This window comes from Anser anser (genome assembly GCF_964211835.1).
Source record: "Anser anser genome assembly, chromosome: 21".
Taxonomy (NCBI): Eukaryota; Metazoa; Chordata; class Aves; order Anseriformes; family Anatidae; genus Anser; species Anser anser.
This window is the reverse complement of record NC_139742.1, coordinates 6,028,841-6,044,306: the sequence shown is the minus strand read 5'-3', so window position 1 is coordinate 6,044,306 and position 15,466 is coordinate 6,028,841. Positions and strand designations below refer to the sequence as shown.

The 15,466-nt window shown below is 56.7% G+C and overlaps 1 protein-coding gene across 1 annotated transcript in view; it reads left to right on the top strand.

Moving 5' to 3' along the window:
• Positions 1-6,636: 6,636 nt before the first annotated feature.
• Positions 6,637-15,466, top strand: part of MEGF9 (multiple EGF like domains 9) — a 44,293-nt gene continuing 35,463 nt past the window's right edge. Inside the window, exon 1 of the mRNA XM_083806868.1 lies at positions 6,637-7,022. Within this exon, the coding sequence (XP_083662994.1) occupies positions 6,734-7,022 (289 nt within the window). The 5' untranslated portion in view covers positions 6,637-6,733. The remainder of the gene's footprint in view (positions 7,023-15,466) is intronic.

Sequence of the window (15,466 nt, the reverse complement as noted above, 5' to 3'; positions counted from 1 at the left end):
CATACAGAAACCTCTTTGCTCCTGCTCTCCCCGCCGGGTTCATGTTCCCATTCACACCCAGCTCAGATGATTGCCCTCCCTGCTCCCAGCTCCTCAAATCCTGGTTCCTGGATCAGGCAGGCCAGAGCTGCCAGTCCCCCAAAATCATAGCTGGGTTTTGGGATGCAGCGGTGCCTGGCTGTGGCTTCTCCACACAACGACAAAACTCCCCACGTGGTGCTGAGCGCCCCAGAGCTGTTCCCTGCCGTCAGGACGAGCCCCAGCTTTGGTTCAGCCCCGTGGGGATTCATTAAAACAGAGGCACGTGGAAGAATGGGAAACACAAAACCTGCTCTGTTTAATTTGGGCTGCACCCCCTCCCCTTCCCCCAAGCCTCGGTCCCTGCGTCCCAGGCAGTAATGCGCTTTCAGCATCAGCGACAAAACCCAAGCCCTGAAGTGAAAGGCAAAATGCTTGTACGAGGCAGAAAGCAGGAGAGATTGAAAGTGTTACTGGTGCTTTAGGGTGGGTGCTAGCAGGAGATTTGCTGAAGGGATCTGGAAAAAAAGCCCTTTTTCAAAGGAACTGTATAATCCCCGGTAGCTCGGTGTCTCACGCTCAAGGACTTGCCTGCACGGTGTGCCATCAGACAAGGGAAGGATTTGCTGCTCTCGTCTGTGGATGTGCAGTACAGAAACTCTCCCACACTGCTTTTCTAAATCTCATTTGAAGGGATGCTCTGCTGTTCCAACCGAGCGACAGGGCTGCTCCCGTCTGTGCCCCACATCGCAGAAATAATCTGAACTGAAAAGGGAGCAGAAAGCAGCAGCCGCGGAGGGATGCTCCTGAAGCCAGGAGCGCAGCATCCCCGGGGTCTGCTGATGGGAGAGGGGCCGGGGGTGATGCTGGGGGCTGTGGGGCTGCGGTGAGAGGAAAAAGCTGGAGGTGAGGGAAAACATCTGGGCGTGAAACGTGGTGTGTGTATGGGAACGATGCTTCCCACGGGGCCTGCAAGCTGCCCTGGGCAGCCCGCGGAGAAGCGGGAGCGAGGATCCTGCTGAGATGACCTTGGTGGGAAAAGATGGACAAAGAAAACCCACCTCCTCCTCCAAAACCCACGGATTTGACCATCGCTGGCTTGATTTAGCTCAGTCCAGGAGCTGCTGGGAGTGGCAGAAATGCTGTAAATCAGAACCAACCCCAAGACTGTCCTGAATTAAAGCCCGTTCCCTGGAGCATGACGGAGTGGGATGGACCTTGCTGAGCCGCGGGTGCAGCTCGGGCTGAGCCGTGTCAGCCCCTCCGGCTGGGAGGCTCCTGCCCAGGTCTTGCTCCAGTGCTGAGGAAGGCACCAGGAGCCTGGGGGCCGTGGTGGTGGCAGCTCCAGTGCCACCAACTGCAGCTCCACGGGGGGCCCAGCTGCAGGCAAAGCTGTATCGGCAGCAGGAAGAGGAGAAAGCACTTCAGGAGGAGCAATTTTTATTAGGGAATGCAGTTTTGCTGAAATCAAACCCTTTTGTGGGAGCACGTAGGAAATTACTGACAGGGAAAGAAATCAGAGCCACTCATTTTGACCTTCAGAGGATATATTACCTTTTTTTTTTTTTTTTCCCAAAGCAATTTCAACGAGTTGCTTGATTTAGTTTTAACTTCCCCACTCAGATTGATTTCATTTCAATCTTGCGAGGGCGCGAGCTGCTGTTTCCCGCATCGCCCCTTGGCACTGCGCGCGGTGCTGCACCAGCTGCACCCGCGGCAGCCTCCTGCTGCCGTGCTTCTGTTAGCACGGCAAACGCAGTCACCCTCGATCCAAGCCCCCGAAAACCTTCTCTGGGAAATTTTGGATGGGTTTGGAGATGAAAGCACGTTTCAAAGTGCCACAGTTTCCCGTGGAACAGAGATCCCAGTTTCTGAGCAGTTTGAGTCAGCAGTGCAGAGCTGTTTCAATCCAGCCTCTCAGAGAGCAGCAATGAACATATGCAGGAGGCAATTTACTCGGTCTTTTACATGTGCGGGAGATTTTTGATGTGAAAAGGAGCTTAGCTTTCCATTTGTGTGACCTTGATGTACTTAAAGTCAAGCCGCTCTTTAAGCGCGTGCAGAATTGGGACCTACGAGCGGTGCCTGCACCGCCACCGTGCCCTGCTCCGTGCCACCGGTGCCCCCCCCCCCCGCGAGGGAGGAGGGCTGGCTGCTAATTGCATTTATTCGAAATGACGACAGACCTGTGCTCATGCTGGCTTTGTTTATGCCCAGGTTGGGAGCAGTGGCTGTGGCGGTGTGTGGCATTTCGCAGCCCCGTCGGCCGGTGACTTGTGCTGCTGGCTGGGAAGTTGCAAGAAAGATGCCAGATGTTGGCTATTTTGGAGCAGGCAAGTATGTGTTTTATTTCTAAAATACACAGATATAAAGCTATGTGCTCTGCCGTCTTCTTGTTAACGTTAGGCCTGATCATAAAAACAGAAAAGTTTTTAAAAACGTTTTGTGTCCCAGCATACATGCTGCTTGCATCTTGCTCGGCCCTGGCAGTGAAAATAAAGCCGTGACTTTTGCTTCTGTTTTAAATCAGTTCCTGGTGAGGATCATTGTCCGAGCCATGTGCTAGCGCCGCGCCGTGACGCATTCGTTCACGAAGGCTCTCGGGAATTCTGAGTCTCATCCATCATGCCTTGGATTGTTTGAGGAATTTTAAAAATGGTGAACGTGCATGTGGATTAATGAAACTATTCACCACGGAGGTGCAGCCTAGGGAACATAGCAGTGTCCCTAAAATCAGGGCAATGCTTTACAGGGCTCTGCAAGCAGGAGGGAGGGCAGGATGAGGCGCACCGGTCCCTACAAAGAGCTGCTGGGTCTGACTCTGGAGGAGAGCTGAAAAAGTTCCCAGTGCCGCAGAGGGGAGGCTGCACTGATGGGGCACAGTGCTGACCCTTTGCATTTAAAGCACGATTTTCCCCCAAAAGATGACCCCGATGTGCCTAAAGCTGCCTGTACCTTCTCGCAGCGTGCTTTTTAAAGAGGGGGGCAGCTACCTGCCGACACTTCGCCGTGCCCCTGTCCCCGTGGGTGCTGTGCATGGCGCTGGCATTTCGGGGCCCTGCCTGCCCAGCAGCAGACACAAATTCTGAAAATGCTTGGTACACCTTGGCCTAACGGGAGGTGTGCAGCAAAACGCTGCTTTGGAAAAGAAGGCTGCTGAGAAGGTTCATTACTCCTGCATTGCAATTAATTAGAAGTAAAAAAAATAAAAAATAAAAAAGGTTTTGTCTCGTGAGTTATGCTGGGTGTCAGAATTAACATCTCATTGAATTATCAAAGCTTTCGAGCACTGGGTGGTGGAGGGAGAGAGGCTTGGGGCTTGCAAATAGGTCAGAGAAAGCCGGTTGCTAAATAGCTCACAGAAACTTTCCGCTGGGGAAGAAAATCTTGCTGATTTGATGGAACAGGAACAATTCCAGGGAGGATGGCGATACCCTCCAAACTTGTGCAAGAAGCAGGCATGGTGGGGGCTGCCCGCACACAACCCAGGCTGCTCTTTGTCAGCTCGCTCCCCGCGGTCCCACCCCGCTCCAACGCACGCCTCTCACTTTCTCATCGCTAACTGAGGTCATGGAGAGGAGGGAAGCGGGACCGCCGGAGCAGAGCGCTGTGCCCGAGGGAGCCTGGCAGATTTTGGGGCGCTCGTTTTTCGGATTCTAGCTTGGGCCGTGCAGCACTTGCAACCACACCGGACATCAGCGGGGTGAGCAGCAAGTCCTGCACCGGGTTCCCTGCCGGCTGCTTCCCCAGCCCCAGCCCAGCACTGGGGGGATTCAGCCCTGCAGCCACCAGGTCACCGTGTCACCGCGAGGGCCCTGGGCCACCGGCAGGGCACGGGTGCCAAAGTTTTCTTTTCGCAACCCTTTCTAAGCACTCTCTTCAGCCAGCGTGGAAGGGAGCCAGCTGGGCCAGATGTGCAGCAGCAGTCGCTGGGGTTGGGGCTGTCCTGCACGCCAGCGGGCACCCGTCCCCTCCCGTGGGTCCTGCTGCACGAAGGGCGCCCCACAGATGCTGGCCCACATGGGGTTTCCTTGAGCCTTCTCCAAATGGGGCGATGGCACAGGGCACGCGGGGATGTGGAGACGAGAGGGGTCATGATTTGCTTAATATTATATTCTCTCCTGCTTGGCTGCTCCCCAGCAGGACAGAATATAATATTTTGGAAACCAGACGAGGCGATCCAGCAGACGACGCTGTGCCGCTCGTGCCTCCTTCAAGAGCCAGGAGCTGGGTGCAGCGTCGGTCCCTGCAGCGCTGACTGTGGCACCGGGGCAGCAGCCAAGGCTGCCCGCTTTTATTTAAAAGTAAGGAATTTCTTTGTTCCAGACAACCCGCTCCTTACCAATCGTTCCTCCGCTCGGCTTCTTCCTTCCCATACGCACAGACAATAACCTGGTGGGAAAGGCTGGGGGAGACCGGGAGCAGCAAACCGCCCCCCTCTGCCGGCTGCGTGCCCCCGGCCGAGGGGAGCCCCCGCTCCCCGGGGCAGTGCCCGCACAAAGCCGGGCCCAGAAGGGTTCGTCTCCGTGGGGGAAATGGCTCGGCATAGCTGCTGGGGAATAATAATTATATTATGGGGCCGGAATAAAGCCCCATTCATTTCTGAGAAGGGGATGGATTTGGGGGAAGTGTAGCGAGTTACAGCACCCGGAGCAGACACGCCGGCAGCGTTTCCCTCATAGACAAACCCAAAATATTGTGGCAGAGAGGGGCTCATGGCCTGGACCGTGTGCTGGGCCCAGACGAGGCTGTCTAACCCCCGAGAGCCCCGTGTCAGCTCCCAGAGGAGCAAGGGGCTCCAAAACTCGTCCATGGGCATCCCCATGGGACGGGGATGGGTGGCTGAGAGGCACCGTGTGCCCCGCGCCATGCCGCGATGCCCCTCCTGCAGTGGGGTGTGAGGGGTGTGAGGGGTGTATTGGGGTGTATGGGGGTGTACTGGGGTGTAGGGGGGCGTACTGGGGTGTAGGGGGGCGACCGCTGCCCACCCGTCTCTGCCTGGCCCCCACAAGCTGCTCCACAACCCGGCGTCGCTGATGGAAGCGGCATTTCCCCCATCCCGCGGATCTGTGAGGCACCACGCTCGCGGCGTACGTGAGGTAGCAGTGGCCGAGCAGGGCACCGTTAATAATTAATAATTAATTAATATCCGTGTCCCCGGGCTTTCCCCCCCCCCCCCCCCCCCCAAGGCCGTGCTGCCGTAGCTCCTCGGGACAGGCCAAGGTGGCTCCCAACGTCCGGCCCTGGCAGGGCCCTGCGTGGGCCCGGCTTCGACGCCCTGAGGTGGGTCCCTGGCGGGGAACGGCCCCGGGCCCAGCGTGTGCACGGAGGGGAGCGGCGGGGTTACTGCGGGGGCCGCGCCAAAATGGGGTGCCGTGGGCACGGGGGGAGCATCGCTAGCGTGGGGTCGGATCCTGCGGACAGCCCGCCTGGTGTCAGCTCTAGGGTTGCTCTGCAGAGTCAAGGGGGGGGCGGATTGGTTTTTAAGGAAGGGACGTAAGGAAACAGAAATACGGAGATACGAAATACAGGAAAAGGTAATATAAATAAAAATGTAAAGCGTAGGGAAGCGTAAAATACGTAAAAGCTTGTAAATATAAAATACATGAAAAAATAAAATACATGAAAAAATAAAATACATGAAAAAATAAAATACATGAAAATATAAAATATATGAAGTATGACATATACAAAAATAAAAAATGCAGAACAGATATTTAAAATATACACCATAAAAACAAAAAAATATATAAAGATATAAAAAGATTACATATATAATATGCATAAAGATAAAAATACAGAATATAAAGATATAAAATATAAATAACAATATAAGCCATAAAGACATAAAATATAGAAAAAGACCAAATATAGAAAAAGATCAAATATATGATTTTACGATTATATGATCAAATATAGAAAAAGACAAAATATATAACATGTATGTATAAAAATACAGAATATAAACATAAAATGTGGATAAAAATACAGGCCATAAAGACACAAAATGTATAAAAATATAAAATATAGGAAAAGATCAAAGATATGATTCTATAATGAAGTATAGTATAGGAAAAATTAAAATGTATAAAATACAATATGTATAAAAATAAAAATACAGAATATAAAATATAATATGTATAAAAATAAAAATACAGACCATAAACATATCAAATATTAAATATATAACACATGAACCATAAAATATATAAACATATAAGGCAAGAAAACGCAAAATATAGAAAAAAAATAAGCCAAAAACCCACAAAAAATGGAAAAATATGACAAATAAAAGAGTGCAAAATGCAGAAAAAGGCAAAATATAGAAGAAACACAGAGCCGGGCACGGCCGACGCGCCCCGGGCAGGCCCGCCGCAGGCCGCCCCGCGTACAAAGCGCCGTGCCCAGCGCCCCCCCCGCTCCCGCACCGCGCGCGAGGCCCCGCCCCCCGCCCCGCCCCCCTCGCCCTCCGATTGGCTGCGCGGCGCGAAGCCGGCGCCGACGCGGGGCCGGGCGCGGCGGCGATTGGCCGGGCGGGGCCGCGGCGCTGTCAGCGGGGCCGGGGCGCGGCGGGCGCCGCCTGAGGGGCGCTGGGGCAGCGGCGGCCCCGAGGCGGGCGGGCGGGAGGGAGGCGGGAGCGGGGAGCCGCCGCCGCCCGGCCCCGCGGTGCTCATGGAGGGCGGAGCGGCGGGAGGCCGGAGCGCTGCGTGACACCATGAGGCGCCGGGCTCGCCCCGCGCCCGGGCTCGCCCTGCTCTGCCTCGCCGCCCTGCTGGCTGCCGCCTCCGCCCTGCCCCGCGGCGCCGCGCCCCCCGAGCCCGGCAGCGGCAGCGGGGGGACCCCGGCCGACGGCGGTGCTGGGGCCCGGGGGGCTCAGCCCGGCCCCGGTACCGCGGAGCCGCCCCCGGAGCGGCGGGAGGAGGGAGCGGAGGGAGAGCTGGAGGCGGAGGTGGACGACGAGGAGGCGGCGGAGGACGAGGAGGCCGCGGGGGGGAGTCCCGCAGGTGAGGGGGGGGCGGGGATCGAGGGGGGGACGGGGCCCTTTGTGTCTGACGTGGGGATGGGGCTCGGCTGGGGGCTGGCTGTCAGGGGGATGGAGCCCCCTGCCCTCCCCTTGTCTCCCACTGGCCCCCCTTGTCCCTCTCCTGTCCTTCCCTGTCTTCCCACTGTCCCCCCCCATCCTTCCCTGTCCCCTCTTTTCCTCCCCCCCGTCCTCCCCTGTCCCCTCTTGTCCCCCTTCTGTCTCCCCTCGTCCTCCCCTGTCCCCTCTTGTCCCTCCCCATCCTCCCCTGTCCCTCTTGTCCCCCCCAAGTCCTCCCCGTCACCCCCTGTCCCCTCTGTCCTCCCCCTCCCCTCTTGTCCCCTCCCCCATCCTCCCATGTCCCTTCTTGTCCCCCCCCCGTCCTCCCCTATCCTCCCCTGTCACCCCCTATCCTCCCCTCCCTCCCTTCCCCTCCCCACTCATCCCCTGCTCCCACCGCCCCGGCCTCGCCCCTTTATGTTCAGGCACATGCAGATGCTCTTAGCCCTCGTTTTTTCCTCCTCCTTCTCCTTTTCTTTTTTTTTTTTTCCATATTTATTTTTCTCCCGGCCCCGGAGATGCTCGATTCAGTACAAGTGTGCTGGGCGTCCCCTAACGCCACGAGCATCCTGCTGGCCCCGGGAGCTGTGGCGGCGTGAGCAAGTGCCTTCGCTCAACCTGCTTTATTTGGCTCGCGTGTAGCCAGCTGAAGGGCTGCTTTCTCTCGGTTTCAGGCATTAATTCCATCTTTTTCCATTACGGTTCGGGTCTCTGTGCTTTCCTCTGAACAGAGAGCCTGGCTTAACGTTGGGAGCTGCTGATAAGGGGAGCAGGGGCTGCGTCCCCTTAAACCAAAGGCACTTTCATCCATGGCACCGCGATCGGGCCCCTCGGGCGCAGTCAGCATCCCGCGGCGGTCCCGTGAGCGAGCATCGCCCTGCCCGGCCGTGCTTGTTTCCCCGCTGGGCACTGCGGGGGGGGTTTCACCACCCGCATCCCCCCTGGTGGGGCTGAGCATTGCGGCGGCCCCAGGGTGCCCACGGGTGGCCCTGCCTGGTGCCTGATCCTGTTACTGACAGCCACAGCCCGCCGAGCCCCGAGCTGTTCGCTGGCACCTTCCCGTTGCAGCGACGGGTGCTGCGCTGCGCCGTGTCCCCGGGGGCTAATTGGTTGTTCGTTAGCACGGCGGGTTGGGATTAACCCCGACTGGCGTGGCAGGGTGGGTTTTCGGGCACGTTTTCAGGGTTACTTCTTCAACCCAGGTTAGGGAATTAACGCCTTATCTGCCGTTTTTGTTTCATGAAGGACGTGGGCCTGTTCGGATGGGTGTTAGAAAGGATTCCCTTAATGCTGGTGGGTGTTGGTGATAAGGAATTGGGGTGAGAGCCCTCGGATTCAGGGTTTGTTCGGTGCTACTGAGACTTAAATTCTGACTTCAGTGCGTTTTTCTCACTGCTTTAAGAAGCGCTTCAGCTACTGCCCAGTTGTTTTGTTCTCGTTTTCCCCCCTCTTCCAGTTTCACAGTGTTTATTTTCCTTTCCAATCCTGCGATCACGTTAAAATCCCGGATTTTGTTTTTAAGAGAAGTAAATTGCTAATCCTGGTGTTTGTGGAGACAAGCTTAGAAGCATCCCCTGCCTTATCTGCAAAGCCTGCGACGCCGGCGGTGGAGGCTTGCCGTTTTCCTCCTTGGCGGAGCAGGAGGGCTGCTCCTCAGATGCACGGCTCCTGCGGTCAGCAGGGCCCCGCTCGGGCTTTCCCTGCCTAAAGAACAAAACTTCTCTGTTCCGCCATGCCTCCGGGGCGGTGTTGGACGACGAGGGTCTCTCCTGAGGACCCTGAGGACGTTGCGTCCCGGCTCCTTTTGGTATCCACCCTGTACTGCTCCATCCAGCTGCCGGACCTCCCCGCCGTGCCCGTGAGCCATCACCTCTGCACCTTGAGCCCTGCAGCGGGAAGGGGCAAAGGGCAGTTCCTGCCGCAGCTGTAGGGCGGGCAGCACCGGGGCTCGGGGCGGTGAACGGCACGCAGGCGTCCTGCGCCGAGGCAAGGCGTGCGGTGGGACGCGAGCATCCCAGCGGCTGAAGGCAGATTTGGGAAAATCTTGCCTGTGCTGCCCCCTCTGCAGCTCTGTGCGTCCCCTTGTCCTCGCCTCTCCCCGTCCAGCCTCTGGCACAGGTCGTTTTGCTCCCTGATGCCCTTTTCCCTGTGCCCGCAGTGCTTTACCTCCCGTCCGGGGCTGGGAAGGGGGTGCAGAGGGGTCCTGCGGAGCGCTGGGGGAAGGTGACTTCAGCTTCCCTCGTGCGAGGTTCGGTTGTACCTCGGTGTGGTCACCGAGCTCGGCTTCCACATGTCAGTGGGTTTTGATTTTTTGTTAAAGGAATGGAAATTAAGTTTCAGGAGTGACAGCTCACGGTAAGGAAGGTGTTTGTATACATGGGATTGGTACAGGAGCAGCCAGGTCAGAGCCTTTCTTTGAGGAATAAATTGTGGGGTTTTACCTTGAACTTAAAATACAGGGATGTTGCCCACGGCTCCCTCATCGCTCCCTTGCCTTCCTCTCTGCCTCCGTGCTCCTGTGTCTGAATCATTCCTGAATCAGATGCAGCCAACTGTCCCGACTCAGGATTTTGAGATGTTTGGCCTTACCGATGCTCATAAAGATCAGGATATTTTGGGGAAGACCCATGGCGTATCCGAGGTCTTGCTTGTTAGCTTCCTTCTGCAGCGCTGGGACTTTGCTTTTATCTTTTGGCTGATCTCTGGGGCTGGGCAGCATCGTGTCGCTGCCGGGGGGAAAACTGAGATGGGAAGAGCTGGCGAGAAGTGGGGCTGTGCTGTGCTGAAGTTCCTCAGCCAGCTGCTGCCAGCGACAGCCCGGACACCCCCGGGCACCCGGATAGCCCCACGGGGAGGCCCCCGCCAGCCTCTGCCATGGAGGAGCCGAAAACCCCAAAGGAGAGCGGCCGCGGGCGAGACCGGCAGCAGAGCCGAGGTTTGAGTCTCAACTTGTGGGCAGCCACGGGGCTGCCATGGTCTGTGCTGGAGGTGCGAGGGTCATGCGTGTCCAAACAACGGGGAAATTCGTGGTAGAGCGTGGGACTGTGGCTGGTTTCACCCCGAGCATCCCACTGGGGTGCAGCTGGACCTGAGAGCGAAGGATGAAGGTGCGATAGCGCAGGGCTGGCTCATCCCCAGGGTGTGACCTTGGGGGATGGATAGCCACATCCTGGGGGAACCCCGGTCCTCGTGGGGTTCTGACGTGGGCTGCTGGGTGGCCATGGCACGGTGGGGCCTGCACGGACTCAGCGCTGCAGGAGGTGATGCTCAGCATCCGAAGGCCGTGCCCCAGCGAGCGCACGAGGCCGGGGACAGGCAGGTTTTGGGAGCACAGAACGAGCCGGCCCCGAGGACCGGAGGCACGCATCTGCTGAGGTCGGGGGAAAGATTTCGGAGCTTTTTGGTCTATAGATACCCAGGGATAAGTCATCGTGCCACTTGCAGTATTTGCAGCGTTGATGCCGCTGCCTGCAGGAGGTGCTTCTGCAGCCCCGGAGTGCTCCCGGTGCCTCGGAGGAGACGCGGAGGTCCGGGCGGCGCCGTGCCTCTGCCAGCCTCCGAAGGACACCGCGCCTGTGCCGGCTGCGAGGCAGGGATTTCTCTCGCAGCCATCTGGCTGGGAGCTCTCTTTCTGCCTTCCCTCTGGCAAATACTTAAAATAAAACCAGAAAACGTCGAGGTGCTGAAGGGCTGTGCAGCACCAGAGGCTTCATTTGGCTTTTGAGTGAGGTTACAGCGAGGGCTCGGGCTCGATTCAGGGGTCCTGGGAAGCCCCCGCTGCGTGTCTGTGGGGCTGCCTTGTGCGAGGCACCGCTGGGTGTGAACGGGGCCGGGGGGGGGCGAGTCTGGCACTTCATAATTAGCTGGGGATGTTAATGTGGTTTGCGACCCAACGGCGGGATTGCAGGCTCGCCATCTGCCCGGCCCGGGGGGGGCCGCGTGGCTCCGCGCCGCCCCAGGAGAACGCAGCTGGGCGCGATTCAGGCTCCTTCAACTGGCTGGGACCCAGGGCTTGAGCTTTGCAGGAAATGATTTGCTTTTTAAAATTTATTTATTTATTTTTAATTTCACTTCTAGGTTGGGCCAGACTGAAATAACACGGTTACGTGGCTGTTCTTCCGTTGCTTTGAGTCGGTTTGAGGGTCCTGCGCCTCGAGACCCCTCCCCGAGGCGCTGCCCTTGGCCTTGGTGCTAATCCCTGGGATCAAGTGTGGGGGCTCCCGGGTCCCTGCCCTGGGGAAATGCACCCCAAATCCCAGCAGGGCTTGTCCGGGAGGGTCTTTTGTTTGGTTAAACTTGTCAGCCCGGAAGCATTTTGAACAAGGTGCTCTGGACTCGCAATAATTAAATCTCTCCTTTGTTCAGACAGAACATGTTTAAAATTTTTTCCTCATTCAATAGGAAACTTTCCATCAGCGCCTGTCCCCTGCTACCCCTTTCTGTTGGGATGTCACCCATGCTGGGGACGCTGCCTCCTGCTGTCCCCATCCCATCTCCCTCCTGGCCGGTAGCCGGGGATGCTGGGGATGTGGTCCAGCTCCTGTATCCTGTGGTGAGAGCGGAGCCCCCTTGCCGGGGGGGGTCCCTGTCACCGCTGCCTTTCCCCAGAGCTTTAAAAGGGCGCTGGGTCCTGGGGGAAGCTCGGTTCGTGCGTTGTGCATCGCGACAATCCGCGGGCAGGGCTGGGTTCCTGCTCCGGCTGATGCTCTCCTGGATCTTCCCGTGCAAAATTCCTCTCGCCCTTTGTCACGTGCGATGCTGTGGGGAGCTGATACGGGACAGGCAGCCAGCAAGAGCTCTGCGCAGCCCCCTCGAGGGTGGGTGTGTTCCCCCCTCCAGAAAAAGGATGGGTTTGGGGTCTCCGCTCCTGCTGCCCCTGCGTGGGTCCTGTTTCGGAGGAGGAGTGAAGGAGGAGCCGCCCGGAGCTGCGGGAACTCTTGCTAAGTCTTAGTTCTGCCTTCTGCTGCTGCAAGGAGGCCTCTGGGAGCACCTGCTGTCTGAATCGCAATTTGCCTTGTAAATGGAACCGGTTCAGGGGCTGAGTGTGAAAGGTGGGTGTTCGCTCCTCGCCTGGAAAAAGAAAAAAGCAAAACCCCCCCGAGGTTTTCCTCTTGATGCGGGCCAGCCTTGAAACCAGGGAGAAGCCCAGGCCGTTCCTTTTACCCCTTTTAATTCACTCGCCCCACGTCCTTATAAATAAGCCAGCAGAAACATGACGAGGCAAGCAGCTCTGCTATTTATAGCCCGCGCTGCTCCACATGCCTGCCTTAAAAACCAGCCAGCTAAATGGCTCTGCAGTCTTTCAGCAAAAGCCTGAATGACACAGGCATTTCATGGGCAGGGATGGAGCCGGGGGTGTTTGAGGCTGTTGGTGGCGGAGCCTTCCCCAGGCAGCCGGGGTCCCCCCGTCCGTGCTCCCGCCGTCACCATCCAGCCCCAAAACGGGACCGGTGCCGTGGGATGCTCCTGGCTGGCCCCATCCTGCTGCTTGGGGCAGTCATCGCCGGACCAGATACACCTCGATATGCCCAAGCTGAATTTCTTTTCCTTTTTTTCCCCCCCGTTTTTTTTTTTGGAAGCTACGTTAACCCTTCATTTCCATCCGTTGGCATCACCCCGTGTAATTACGAGGCCGCCGGTAGCCTTCACCCGCTGAACTGGTCGTGCTGCTTCCCAGATGCTTTATTCCTGGCGAATTATGCCGTTTTCGGGCAGCTTCCCTCGATTTTGACTGACTGGCTGCCTATATTAACTGATAGCGCTGCTTGGGCTGCTTTGATCCCGTATTATTTATGGAAATGGTGCTGTGTGACTCCGCGTGGCTGATTAATGCTGCATGTATTTTTAATGTGCGAGTTCTGCTGTTTGATCTGTGCTAAATGATGATTCTCTGATGTGTTCCCGGCTTTGTTTCTGTTGCTCGTGGAAAAGCTATCGAAACGGACTGTTTGTTTTGGTGCCTTTTTTTTTTTTTCCCCTCCCAGTGGTCTCATCTTGTGCTGGTTTATAAGGTCTCGCGGCTCCTTTCCCCGAGCAGCGCTCTGCCGTTCGCACGCGGCACACTTAGGCTTTATTGCTATTAATTCGAGCATTTCATCGCTCGGAATTGCCTGCTCTGATGTTTCGGGGCCGTCGAGGTGCTGCCGCGGCCCTCCTGGTGCCCGGCACCAGCACCCGTCCTGCGACGCCCAATTGAGGCAGAAACGGGCCGGAATGGGGCGGGCGCAACGAATGTTTTCTGTAGCCTGTCACGGGACGTCTGGGGCCGGTTGCTATTAACGAAATGGCTTTTAATTGCTGGGGTGGCACCTGTGTGACCCGCAGCTTCCCTCCCTGCAGGGCGAGATGCGCTCGGGGCCGGGTTCATCCCGGGGAATGCCACCGCATCCTGCGGTGCCGCTGGTGCTGAGCTCCCCCTTCCCGTGGCCGTCCCCACCGCCGGGCTCAGCTGAGCTGGGAACCGAGCTGGGAACCAGGAACGCCAGCTGGGAGCCGAAGGATTGACATTTCCCTTCTCCGGGGGCAAAGCAGGGGGTGGGTGGATGCTTTTTATTTATTTATTTTGTTCCTGCCCTGTCTACCACCTGCTCGGTCCGTGGCGAGCGTTGTCGCTGCAGCTTTTCTCGGGGCGCGCCACGTGCCAGGAGTAGCAGGGCTGCGAGGATGCTCTCCTGCTTTGCGTCCTCACTGCGCTTTTCAGGAATGTGTGCAGAAAACCTTTAAAGTGAGGCTTTTTTTCCCCTCCTGTGAACAGGGCTTTTTGTCGAGATCAGCAAAATATCTATCGCTATGGAAAAGATTGCTTTTTCCGTTTGTGGATTTTTCCATTGAAACCAGTTTAAACTCGACACTTTGTTCCCACCAAACTTTTCAGTGCTTCTTGCTCCATGAAAACCTTCAGTGATTTGCTTTCCTCCTTCCCTCTTTCCAAGCAGATATACACGTATATGTGTTTTTGAAGCCTGAGCTTCCTTTGGGATAGAAAATCCCTTTTTCTGCCAGCCGTAACTCTTGCCTTTTGTCACTGGGAACAAAGAAAACATTACAGACTTCTTTAAAAAATACCTTCCTGGTGTTCCTCCCCTTCCCCAAAGCAGGGAGGTACCAAGCTAAAGGCAGAGCCATCTCTTTGGGGATCAGGAGGGATGCACTGCAGCGAGCGCTGGGGCAGCGAGCAGGATTTTGGGGTAAGATTCCTACAAACCGAGCTGCTGGCTCGCAGGACACCTGGGCGATGGGCTGAAGCGCACCGGCTCCTTTCTGGGCTGGGTTTTGCTTGCTTGGTGCAAACACATCGAATGTCTTCTGGCTGTGGCTGCCCCGGCTGGGGACAGGCACCCCGTCCTGCTCTGCCTTCCTCCCGGGGCCAGATCTTCCCCAGTCCTCCTCGGTGCTTGGGGGCGGCTTTCGGGGATCTGCCTTGTTTCTGAGCGCTGCAGGTGCCTTGGCCATCGCCATGGCCATCCCCATCTCCCTACAAGTGGCTGCATGAAGTTATTAGTTTATTATTTGTGTGTATATCAAAATAATAATGAAGTTACAATTGAGGTGCGTGTGGCAGTGCTTTCCAGCAGTTCCCCATCCCAGTTTCGGGGCAGGACTCGGGGTCCCCCCGCACCTTGCGTGCTGTCCCCTGCGCCGTGTGCCGGGGAGCAGCCGGAGCCACGCCGTGCCAATGACTTCAGCCGGTGATAAAAGCGCCGTGACGTGGACAGCTCAGTACCTGTTATCGGGGAAAAGCAAACAGAGGCTCCACCTGCCTCCTGCCTTTCTCCCTTCAAGGGCAGGCTGCACGCCCGGCGTGGAGCTCCCTGGAAAATGTTTTATTATTAACGCGCTCGCTTTGGCTCGGCTGCGCTGTTGAGAAATCCAAGCTTGACTCCAGATAATGAACGACAAACATTTGTCTGGACTTAACTATTTTGCTCGGAGCATTTTTTTTTCCTCCTGGAAGTTTACTGTGAGCTGTCAGCAGCGCGCCTGCTGACGTGAGTTATCGCTGACGCCCTGCCGTTGGGTCTTCCCTTCCCTTCCCTTTCGCGTTGCGCTTGTTTCTTTGCAGGGGAGGCTTTTGAGCAAGTCTAATCCATCTGAAATGGAAAAGAAACAAGCGATGGAGTTGTCTTTTAAGGGGGCATTCGGATGCTGGCTGCCCTGCCAAGCAAGGTGGGATTTGGGTGGGATGGGGCAGGAGGGACCTGCCCCAGCGCCCAGCTTCGGTGTCGGGGTGCCCGCAGCAGAGGCTGCTGCCCTTCGTGAGCTACAAACCCCTTGAAAAGCTTCTGGAAGAGGTGTGGGTGCTGAGGTTGAGCTTGCAGACAGAGGAATCGATCCTTTTGTCTTTCTTCTCCACCTCCCGTCCCTTTA